This window comes from Somniosus microcephalus, chromosome 1 (assembly GCF_052327205.1).
Source record: "Somniosus microcephalus isolate GS21.2 chromosome 1, FLI_Smic_1.0, whole genome shotgun sequence".
NCBI classification, from domain to species: domain Eukaryota; kingdom Metazoa; phylum Chordata; class Chondrichthyes; order Squaliformes; family Somniosidae; genus Somniosus; species Somniosus microcephalus.
The window spans coordinates 110,408,215-110,420,857 of record NC_140987.1 but is presented as its reverse complement, the minus strand read 5'-3'; the positions used below and the strand labels follow the sequence as shown (position 1 = coordinate 110,420,857).

The 12,643-nt window shown below is 47.9% G+C and overlaps 1 protein-coding gene across 2 annotated transcripts in view; it reads left to right on the top strand.

Moving 5' to 3' along the window:
• Positions 1–12,643, top strand: part of syk (spleen tyrosine kinase) — a 207,670-nt gene that overhangs the window by 110,261 nt on the left and 84,766 nt on the right. For both annotated transcript variants that reach the window (XM_085984618.1, XM_085984614.1), the window contains exon 3: positions 1–69. This exon is cut by the window's left edge and continues 92 nt beyond it. In XM_085984618.1, coding sequence (XP_085840744.1) covers positions 1–69 — 69 coding nt within the window. The remainder of the gene's footprint in view (positions 70–12,643) is intronic.

The window sequence follows — 12,643 nt, the reverse complement described above, 5'->3', positions numbered from 1 at the left end:
TGGGAAGAAATCTCGAGATGATGCTGAGCGTTGCATTCTCAGAGGCTCGCGGACTAATGGCAAATTTTTGTGAGTAAAAAATTGCACTTTTTAAAAAAAGCAAAGCTATTCTCTGTCTCATCTGTTGGAAATTTCAATAAATTTCGCGAAATGTTCACTAACCTTTTACCTATGTTTTGAAGTTAATTAATTAATTCAGTTCAAAATGATTTTTCAAGTGACGGTAGCTAGTAGCCAACAGGAGCTCAGTATTTCAGAATCATGTCATACTTGATCATTGGAAAGATCCACTAATAAATCTCAGTTACTGCTCTGAATGTTTTGATAGTGTTGTATTGTGATTCAGTTCAGATTTGCAGCTTCCCAAAATAGCACTTCCAAAATGCTGGAACACTGATAAATTACCCAAAATCTTTTTGAGTATGGGGTGCAATGTGAGGACTATGTAGTTATTAGATTTTCATTTGTGGAAACCATCTTAATTCAAGTACGTAAATTTAAAGAAAAATGTTACCTGTGACCTACTATGCATTGCATTGTTAAGAGGTATATTAAACTGGATTACTTGATGAGGAGCTGATTTAAAAGGTAAAAACACAGGCCATAAGCCATAAAAGTTTAAATATTGGGACTGATTTTCCTGAAGTTCTCCCCCAAGGAAACCGTCCATTCCATGTTCAGATTTCTCTTGGGAGGGGTGGGGGTGGGGGGGGAGGCGAGCTGGGCCTATGCCTCCAATAGGCACAGGCCCAAAATATCAATGCTAGTCTTTTTTCTCCTAATCTTTTTTCTCTTTCCTTATCAATTTTTCGTCCTCCTTCACTGAATTCTAAAATCCTCCCAATCCTCATGCTTACTATTCTTTTTGGCAATATTACAAGCCTCTTCCTTTGATCTAATACTATCTTTAACTTCTCTTGTTAGCTATGGTTGGACCACTTTTCCTGTGGGATTTTTGTGCCTTAAAGGAATGTATATTTGTTGTAAATTATGTATTAATTCTTTAAATGCTAGCCATTGCTTGTCTACCATCATACCTTTTAATGTAGTTTCCCAATCTACCTTAGCCAACTCGCCCTTCATACCAACGTAGTTTGCTTTGTTTAGATTTAATGCCCTAGTTTCGGATTTAACTAAATCACTTTCAAACTTAATATAAAATTCTATCATATTATGGTCACTCTTCCCTAAAGGCCCCTTTACTACTAATTAACCCTTTCTCATTGCACAATACTAGATCTAAAATAGCCTGTTCCTTAGTTGGTTCTTCAACATACTGATCTAGAAAGCTATCTTGTATACATTCCATGAATTCGTCCTCCACACTATTACAGTACTGCAAATTTGGTTTGCTCAGCCTATCCCACAGATTAAAATCCCCCATGATTACTGTATTATCCTTTTTTTTAATTCATTGATGGGATGTGGGCGTCGCTGGCTGGTTAGGCCTGCATTTAGTGCCCATCCCTAATTGCCCTTGAGAAGATGGTGGGGAGCCACCTTCTTGAACCGCTGCAGTCCATATGGTGTAGGTACACCCACAATGCTGTTAGGAAGGGAGTTCCAGGATTTTGGCCCAGCGACAGTGAAGGAACGGCGATACAGGTCCAAGTCAGGATGGTGTGTGGCTTGGAGGGGAACTTGTAGGTGGTGATGTTCCCATGCGTCTGCTGCCCTTGTCCTTCTAAGTGTGGTGTGGAGATGCCGGTGTTGGACTGGGGTGGACAAATGTAAGAAGTCACACAACACCAGGTTATAGTCCAACAGCTTTATTTGAAATCACAAGCTTTCGGAGCACTGCTCCTTCGTCAGGTGAAGTGGAGAGATGCATAAAGACACAGCTTATATAGTCAGAGAATAATGCCAGATGATTACAGGTAATCTTTCTAACTGCCATTTATCACACCTCGGCAGAGAGATAATCACAGCAATCAAAGGTGTGAATGTGTCCAGACAGGTTAGTCAGGAAAACATTACATCAAAGAACAATGAGGTGGGGTCACAAGGGGTCAAATGTTGCAGATGCTGGGGTCTGTATGAAATACAAAAACAGACAAAAAAACATTTTTTTTGCTGGAAATCACAACAGGTCCGGCCGCATCTGTGTAGAAAGAACAAGCCAACGACGACTCAAGTCTGGGTGACCCTACATCAGGTGGGGTTACATGTAGCGTGACATGAACCCAAGATCCCAGTTGAGGCCGTCCTCATGAGTGCGGAACTTGGCTATCAGTTTCTGCTCGACGATTTTGTGTTGTCGTGTATCTCGAAGGCCTCCTTGGAGAATGCTTTCAGGAGAACAGCGCCCACACCACACAACCCTGCCACGGCAACCTCTGCAAGACATGCCAGATCATCAACACAGATACCATAATCACACGTGAGGACACCACCCACCAGGTACATGGTACATACTCATGTGACTCGGCCAACGTTGTCTACCTCATACGTTGCAGGAAAGGATGCCCCGGAGCATGGTACATCGGCGAGACCATGCAGACACTGCGACAACGGATGAACAGACACCGTGCAACAATCGCCAGGCAGGAGTGTTCCCTCCCAGTTGGGGAACACTTCAGCAGTCAAGGACATTCAGCCTCCGATCTTCGGGTAAGCATTCTCCAAGGTGGCCTTCGAGACACACGACAACGCAAAATCGTGGAGCAGAAAATGATAGCCAAGTTCTGCACTCATGAGGATGGCCTCAACCGGGATCTTGGGTTCCTGTCACGCTACATGTAACCCCACCTGACGTAGGGTCACCCAGACTCGAGTCGTCGTTGGCTTGTTCTCTCTACACAGATGCGGCTGGACCTGCTGTGATTTCCAGCAAAAAAAATGTTTTTTTGCCTGTTTTTGTTTTTCATACAGACCCCAGCATCTGCAACATTTGACCCCTTGTGACCCCACCTCATTGTTCTTTGATGTAATGTTTTCCTGACTAACCTGTTTGGACACAATTCACACCTTTGCTGTGATTATCTCTCTGCCGAGGTGTGATAAATGGCAGTTAGAAAGATTACCTGTAATCATCTGGCATTATTCTCTGACTATATAAGTTGTGTCTTTATGCATCTCTCTACTTCACCTGACGAAGGAGCAGTGCTCCGAAAGGTTGTGATTTCAAATAAAACTGTTGGACTATAACCTGGTGTTGTGTGACTTCTTGCATTTGTCCTTCTAAGTGGTAGAGGTCACGGGTTTGGAAGGTGATGTTGAAGGAGCTTTGGTGAGTTGCTGCAGTGCATCTTGTAGATGGTACACACTGCAGCCACAGTGCGCCGGTGGTGGAGGGAGTGAATGTTGAAGATGGATGGAGTGCCAATCAAGCGGGCTGCTTTATCCTGAACTAGCTGAAGTGCCCGGCGGTGCCGAGGCTTTTTCGAGGGCATGTTGTTGTTGGAAGAGAGAGAGAGAGAGCGACTGGGGGGAAGAGAGAGAGTGACTGGGGGGAAGAGAGAGAGCGACTGGGGCGAAGAGAGGGAGGGGAGGGGTGGGGGGAAGAGAGGGAGGGGGAGGGCGGGGAAGGGAGGGAGGGGGAGGGCGGGGAAGGGAGGGCGGGGGGGAGGGGAGGGGGGAAGGGAGGGAGGGGGGGAAGGGAGGGCAGGGGAGGGGAAGGGAGGGCGGGGAAGGGAGGGCGGGGGGGAGGGCGGGGAAGGAGGGGGGAAGGGAGGGCAGGGGGGAGGGAGGGTGGGGGGGAAGGGCGGGGGAGGGGAGGGGGGATGGAGGGCGGCGGGCGCCCCCCCCGAGGGTCGCGGCCCCCGAGGGTCGCGACCCCCCCCCCCGAGGGTCGCGCCCCCCCCCCCGGAGGTGAAGACCGCCGATTGCGCGCGCAGCAGGAGCTGAGACGCGGCGTCTCTCTCGGCCGGCGGGCCCGGTTGCCAGGGCAACCGTGACGCTGACCAAGCCAGAGAGAGAGACGCCGCGTCTCAGCTGCTCCTGCTGCGCGCGCGGCCCCCCCCGAGGGTCGCGGGCCCCCCCCGAGGGTCGCGGCCCCCGAGGGTCGCGCCCCCCCCGAGGGTCGCGGCCGCCCCCCCTCCCCCCCGAGGTGAAGACCGCCGATTGCGCCCGTTGCCAGGGTAACGCTGGATGCTCAGCAAGCCCCGGCAGATAGAGACGTCTCAGCTCCTGCTGCGCGCGCACCCTCGCGGCGCTGGGCTGAGGCTCGGCCCTCCAGCCTTCGAGTGGGGCCGGGAGGTGCCTAGCTCGGACGTGGGTGCGGAGGAGACGCCGAGGCTTCTAGGCCTACCTGGAAAAACGGGGAAAGGTAGGAAAATTAATGAGATTAGATAAGTTAATTACTTTCTAAATCATTTTTTTTTATAACAATATGTGTTTTAAAAGCAACGTTTTTTTTTAAGACGCAGAAAGCGGGAAAAAGAAAGGAAAAGTTTGGAATCAAGATGGCAGCGACTCACCTCGGTTCAGAACGATAAAGCCCGGCCGCACGCGCACCGATTGGCCCGGCGGCACACGCCAGCAACCCGGCGTACGATTGGTCGAGCTCGAGGTCACTCTGTCACTAATGAGCGGATAATGAGATGCTAATGAGCAGAATGTTGAAGGTTTTTGGGATACCGCGGGCGCAATTTTAGCCCGGTCGAAACGTAAATACGCTTGAAACCGTCTCGGAAGCGTAAGCTTTCTTTGGAGGTAACGCGCGCGTAGGTACGCCCTGTAACTTTCGAGTGCATACCCGCAACGCACACGCGATGACAGACAGATAGACAGATAGACAGGTAGACAGATAGAAAGACAGAATGACAGAAGTACCGATTTATATATATAGATGGTGTCGAGCTTCTTGAGTGTTGTTGGAGCTGCACTCATCCAAGCAAGTGGAGAGTATTCCATCACACTCCTGACTTGTGCCTTGTAGATGGTGGAAAGGCTTTGGGGAGTCAGGAGGTGAGGCACTCGCTGCAGAATTCCCAGCCTCTGGCCTGCTCTTGTAGCCACAGTATTTATATGGCTGGTCCAGTTCAGTTTCTGATCAATGGTAACCCCCAGGATGTTGATAGTGGGGGATTCAGCGATGGTAATGCCATTGAGTGTCAAGGGGAGATGGTTAGAGTCTCGATTGTTGGAGATGGTCATTGCCTGGCACTTGTGTGGTGCGAATGTTACTTGCCACTTGTCAGCCCAAGTTGGAATGTTGTCCAGGTCTTGCTGCATATGGACACGGACTGCGTCAGTGTCTGACGAGTCTTGAATGGTGCTGAACAGTGTGCAATCATCAGCGAACATCCCCGCTTCTGACCTTATGATGGAGGGAAGGTCATTGATGAAACACCTGAAGATGGTTGGGCCTAGGACACTGCCCTGAGGAACTCCTGCAGTGATGTCATGTGATTGAGCTGAATGGCCCCCAACAACCACAGCCAACTTCCTTTGTGCTAGGTATGATTCCAACCAATGGAGAGTTTTCCCCTTGATTCCCATTGACTTCAGTTTTGCTAGGGCTCCTTGATGCCACACTCGATCATTGTTACATGCACCTCTAATTTCCTGATTTATACTCTGCCCTACATTACAACTGCTGTTTGGGGGCCAATAAACAACTCCTAGCAATGTTTTCTGCCCCTTTTCTTATCTCTACCCAAACTGATTCTACTTCTTGATTTTCAGAGCTAAGATCCTTTCTCCGTCTTTATCCCATCCTTTATTATCAGGACTACCCCTCCTGCTTTTCCATTTTGCCGATCTTTTCTAAAAGTTAAGTATCCTGGAATATTTAGTTCCTAACCTTGGGTCACTTTGCAACCACGGGGTCGATTTTGTCGAACCTGTCGGGAAGAAGGCGAGACTTCCCCTTTCGGGTTTCTGACCCGCCTACTTCGACGTCCGGCCAATCCGCGTGATTTTCCCTTGATTGACCTTGTTGAACCCGCCCAGCGGGCTCAGCAGGCCAATTAAGGGCCACCCGGCAACAGGTGACATCACAGACTGCAATTTCATCTGTCAAGATTTCTGACAGATGAAATATCAGTGTTTTACAGCTGTTTGAAGCTGTCAAACACTGACAGTCTGCTTTCTAAGATGAGTCCTTCTGCACAGACTCATTTAGAAATCTCAGCAGCACTAAAAGCTGAAGGCTGTCACTTTTGACAGATCGCAGCCGTTCAGCTTTCAGTTCTGGCTGAATGCTGTGCTCCCGACGGCTACAGGAAAAAAGGCTGTTAAGGTAAGTAAAGGTAAGTAAAAGTTCTTTACACACTTTAGACACACCAAACACATTTACCTTTACACTCATGCACCCATCACTCACCTGATCGCCGACATCGCGACCCCTCCAACTCATTCAACCCGACGGCCCGCTGCTCTAATCTGGCGTGGTTTGGAGCCGTCGGGAAACCCACACGAAACCCCTCAAAATGGGGATTAGGCTAAAAACTGCCTGTTAACTACCTGTTAACAGGCAGTTAATTGGCACTAATCCCTTCCCGCCTGGTTTCGGCGGGTCCCAGTGCGGGGCAGGTACCCACCGCCCCTGAAACTTACGTGGGGCGGGGTTTTGGGCGGAATGGTGTCGGGACCCCCAAAGTCGGGATTTCCCCCCCACACACGCCTGAAACCCCGCTTGACGGCTCCCCGAAAATCTAGCCCCACGTCTCCATAATGGCTATTAGATCAAACCTGTTAATTCCTATCTCTGCTATTAATTCATCTGTTTTGTTGCAAATGCTTAGCGCATTCAGATATAGTGCCTTTAGCTTTGACTTTTTTCTATTTTTCCCCTGATGTCACCTTAGTCACTGCTGCCCTATTACATTTGTTACTCTCTCTGTCCCTTCCTGACCCACTCTGCTTATTTTTACCCAAGACTCTGCTCTGCTCTAGCACCTTGGCATTTCTCTTGCTGCTTTTAAATTTACTCTTTCCTGAATCCTCCCACTCCCTTTTCATTAGCTTAAAGCCCTGTCTACTGTCCTAGTTATTCAATTTGCCAGGACACTGGTTCCAGCCCAGTTTAAGTGGAGCCCGTCCCAATGGAACAGTTCCCTCTTTCCCCAGTACTGGTGCCAGTGCTCCATGAAGCAAAACCCCTGCCTCCCACACCACTCGTTGAGCCATGCATTTAACCTTCTAATCTGCTTATCCCTATACCAATTGGCACGTGGCTCAGGTAACAATCCAGAGATTATTACCTTTGATGTTCTGCTGTTTAATTTGGACCCCCAACTCCTCAAACTCTCTCAGCAGAACCTCATTCCTAGTTCTACCTATGTTGTTGTTTCCTATGTGGACCACAACAACTGGATACTCCCCTTCCCACTCCAAGTTCTTCTCCAGTCGCGAGATGTCTTTAACCCTGGCACCGGGCAGGCAACACAACCTTTGGAACTCCCAGTCATGGCTGCAGAGAAAAATATCTATCCCTCTGACTATACTGAGCCCTACCACAACTGCATTCCCTTCCACTCCCCCCACTTGAATGGGCTCCTGCACCATGGTGCCATGGTCAGCTTGCTCATCCTCCCTGCAGACTTTTCCCTTATCCACACAGGCAGCAAAAACCTCATACCTGTTGGATAAGGACAAATGCTGAGGCTCCTCTAACACTTCACCCGGGGTCCCCTTACCTGCCTGAGTTGCAGTCACACCCTCCTGTCCCTGACCTCTAACCAGAGCTGTACCATTACCTAACCTAAGGGGTGTGACTGCCTCCTGGATCAAAGTGCCCAGGTAACTCTCCCCATCCCCGATGCCCCGCAATGTCTGTACCTCAGACTCCAGCTCAAGAACTCTGAGCTGAAGTTCCTCAAGATGCAGGCACTTACTGCAAACGTGGTTGTCCAGGATTACAGTGCTCTCCACAAACTCCCACATGCTGCAGTTGAGACACACCACCTGCACTGCCATCCCTATATGACGTCGTTATATTTAACTAAATGTAATTACATTTGTATTTAAGTAACTTATGGGGAAAAATGGAGTCGCGCCCCCTTTGGGGCACTAACTTTGAAGTAGCACCCCAAAAAAATTAGCGCCCCTGCGGCCAAAATTGATTGGTAGCGCCCCAAGAGGGAAGTGACCCCCGCCTCCCTCTTGGGGCACTGCGAGGGAATATTGCGGCGCTATGTGCCGCGGTACTGCAGGCCTTCCTCCCCTTCTTAAAAGGGAAGGGCCTTGCGCAGCACAACCCGGGGCCCAGCTGGGCCACCAGGGATCAGAGTGCCGGCAGAAGAGCCCGGCACTCAAGAAAAGTGCCGGCTCATGGAGCGCTGCTGGCACTCCGCGGGGGGACTGGTCAGGAGGCCGGGGATGGCAACGGGTGCAGGTGCTGGCAGGCGGCCAGCAACAAAAATGGCCGCCCGGCACCTCGCATTTAATTAGCGCAGCCCCAGCCGCAGGTAAGCCCCCCTGACCCTGTCAGACATAGCATCCGGCGGTAAGTCAGGGGCGCTACCGAAGATCGCGAGCGGGGCACTGCGCACGGCGATGACTTCATCGCCGGTGGTGCAGCACCGTGGGGTGCTAACGGTTACTGCTGCCGCTAACCTCCCCCTGTATTTGATGGGAGGCGCTGGTGGTGCCACGCCTGAGCGCTAGTTGCTTCGCGCCCCGGTATCACCCTCTTAGGGCGCTAACAGGAGGCGCAAAGCAACTGAATTTTTAGGCCTTAGTTTACAGTTTAGTTTCTTGATTACTTAAATGATCTAGATTAAGTTATGGGTAATGAAAATGAAAGATCTACCTGTAACACAAAGCACTACAAGTAGTGTAGGCAAAAATCTTCTGCACCTGAACTTCCAACATATGCTCCTGTAGTGCAAAGTTCTGCACTGAGAGCATGAATTTGTAAAATCTACCCTATAGTCCCCGATAGTAAACATTTCTAATTCTTAGTTGTCGGTTAGTCAGAAAATGAAAGAAACGGTTACTGGTCAGCCCACACAAATGATTGTGAGTGTCAGCCCAATGGTGGAGAGAAGATTAAAAAAGACCCAAGTAGTTCTAAATAAAAAGCATCAGTTGCGTTCAAATTGTTGTCGAGATATTTACTGGAAGTTTGTGGTTTCATAGCTCAATGAAAAAATGTGTGCATGTACTTCCTGCACTGACCTGTGGTTAAGTGGCAGGCAGATGCTGACAGTAACAGTGCAGCAATGGTTCTCAAAAGAGATCTTGCAGAGTCTCACTGGTGAGTTCAGTTTTTTATGAATTCAATGTGCAAAAAAATTGCAAGCAGAGAAAGCCTTCCTCGACCCCTCTGGTTAGAGGCCTACTTCCACCCACACTCCACCAATGCCAGACATCAGACTGTCACCAAATATCAAGGAATCAGATGCTGATTGACATTAAACTTCTGGTGAATTAGATACAGATTCACATGGGACGACTTGGTAGGCTGCACACATAGTGGCACCAGATTACCAAACCAAATTAATCATTAACCAATAATGGTTTAAAATCATGAAGGGTGTGTTTAAAATCATGAAGGGTTTAGATAGAGTAAGTAAAGAGAAACTGTTTCCAATGGCTGAAAGTTCGATAACCAGAGGGCATAGATTTAAGGTGATTGGCAAAAGAACCAGAGGTGACATCAGGAAAAACACAAGTGGTTTGGATTTGGAATGCACTGCCTGATCGGGTGGTGGATATAGATTCAGTAGTAGCCTTCAAAAGGGAATTGGATAAATACTTGAAGGAGATAAAATTGCATGGACATGGGGAAAGATCGAGGGAGTGAGACCAACTGGATTGCTTTTCAAAGGAGCCAGCACAGACTCAATGGGCCAAATGGCTTCCTTCTGTGCTGTACTATTCTATGATTCTATGAACAATGAACCGATACCCCATACCACTGTGGAAAACACTCTGGAGATATTTTTAAAATAATGAAATAAAACATTGAGGAAAAAACAAACCAGCCTTGAGTCACTTTTTTCCAACAAACATGATTGGCAAAACAGCAATACACTAAATGCAGACAAACTGTGAGACCATCGTACTATGGGTCAGTGGCATTGCTTCTATTCATCATGTTTGTAATGACAAAGGTCATATTGAACCTACAGTCCATCTAATGGTTGCTGGCGTAAACTCACTGAGATTTGTGCTTCGAGCTAGTCTCGGCATAAAGTAAACTTGGGTCTTTAGGGTAGATTTCATGCCAGCTTAAATTGAGCTGCAGCTATTCACTATCTGTCATCTTCAATATGTCTGGTACATTCACCATTTCCATTGGACTTACCAGCGGACAACCCATAATATGTTCAAGAGGTTGAAGATCTCCCTGACCTGTCCTGCAAGTCAATACCAATAGACTCATACTAATGTATAGTATGGTGCAGAATCTTTAACTGTTAGCTGCTCAACCAGTCAGTTACGTATCAGCAGAGCAAATACCTGATGATTTTTCATCTAACACTGGCCAACTTCATTTGAAAACCTTTCCGCTGAATCAGTATTTTTGCACGACATGGGAATGACTGTAAGCATAAAGAAGCCGCTCTTGAATTGATAAGGTAATCAATCAGGTCTGCATTCACTCATTTTCCCAAGTGTAGCCTTAAAAAGATCCTGCCCTGGAGTTTCTTCTGCATTTGCACCCAGATACACATATAAGCTGGGCTCAAACTGTTAAGTCTGTGTGTTCTAGTTATTGTTAATAAGAATCACTGCACACAGACCACAAGAGTAAATTCAACAGGTCTTTACTAGTCGGAGGTCAGGCTGAACTGCCCAATAAATCATTACACAGCACTTATATACCGGTGTGGTCACCACCGGTATTACAGTATACAGCAGCCAAGATAAAGTAGTGCATCTCTTAAAATAGTTCTCTTAAAGGTGGAACGGTTACATACACCACAATCCTCCCTTTTTAGCTTAACAGTATATATTCCCCATTAAACATAACATAATAACATATATACACAACTTCATGTAAAAACAGTTCACAGATTCAGTCTCTGAGGAGGCCTCCTGATCCGAGACGGATAATGCCTTTCAGGGGTCTCTGGTTCTCGTTGCTGGGGTGACTCATCTAGTTGATCCCCTATGGATAGGACATCATCATCAGGTATATTCACTTCTGAGGTAGATGCTTCAGGTTCACTAACTTCCTCCACAGTTGTCTCTGTCGTAACCATGGGCTCGACCCTTGTTCTCGATCTCACCAGTTGGTCAGCATGACGTCGCATTACATTTTCACCAACATCTACCGTGTACATCAAGGGTCCTTGTCTGGCCCGAATTGTTCCAGATTGCCATTTCTCGTTTTTATAGTCCCTGGCTAACACCGGTTGTCCTATTTCAAAACTCCGAGTGGGCTTGTTATTGATATGCTGGAACTGTTTGTTTTCAACTTCCCTCTGCACATTTGGTTTTAACAAGTCCAACCTGGACCGCAACCTCCTGTTATAGAACATCATGGCAGGACTTTGGTTTGTTGTTGCATGGGTGGCGTTTCGATATGCCAGTAGGAAATTGTCCACCTTGTGTTGCAGTGAAATCTGATCTTCGCTCATGGCCTTTATTGCCTTTTTGAACGTCTGTACAAACCTCTCGGCCAGCCCATTCGTAGCTGGATGATATGGGGCAGAGGTATAATGTTTCACCCCATTCTTCTTCAGGAATTTCTGGAATTCCTCTGACACGAACTGTGGTCCGTTGTCTGAACATATTTGCTCTGGCAATCCATTTCTTGCAAATATCGTTCTTAGCACCGCGATCGTCTTCTCCGAGGTAGTGGTAGTCATTTTAATCACTTCTGGCCATTTAGAATGTGCGTCCACCGCAATTAAAAACATGGAATCCATGAATGGACCAGCAAAGTCCATATGTACACGTTGCCATGGGGTTGAAGGCCATTCCCATGGATGCAGCGGTGCAATTGGAGATGCATTTTGGACTTTTTGGCACCCTGAGCAGCTTTTCGTCAGATCCTCTATCTGTTGGTCGATACCCGGCCACCACACATAAGCCCTAGCAAGGCTTTTCATCTTGGCTCCCCCCAGATGACCTTCATGTAGTTCTTTTAGAACTCTCTCTCTTAACTTAGGAGGGATAATCACCCTTGTTCCATACATCAATGTTCCCTGACAGATGGACAGCTGTTCTCGTCTTGCTGAGAATGCCGGTAACAGTGGATCACCATGGGCTGGCCATCCCTTTACTGTCAATTCGTAGACCCGGGACAGTGTCGGGTCATTCCTAGTCTCCCTTTCAATATTTGCATTGGTGACAGGTAAATATTCGATGATGGTCGAGTGAAATAACTCCACCGGGTCAACCGTCGGTGCCTCCTCCTCAGTAGGTAGTGGCAGGCGTGACAGCCCATCAGCATTACCATGCTGCTTTGTACCTTTGAATTCTATCTGATATTGATGTGCCCCTAGGAAAAGGGACCATCTCTGGAGCCTCTGTGCTGTCATCACCGAAACACCCTTCTTAGGGTTAAAAATGGATACCAACGGCTGGTGGTCTGTCAGCAGTGTAAACTTCTGGCCCTGCAGGTAATGATTAAACTTCTTTACTCCCCACACAAGGCTGAGAGCCTCCCTATCTATCTGAGCATAGTTGCGCTCAGCGGAGGTCAATGATCTGGATGCAAATGCGACTGGCCTTTCCAAGCCATTTGGAAACTTGTGTGAGAGTACTGCTCCAATACCATAAGGAGAAGCATCACAAGCTA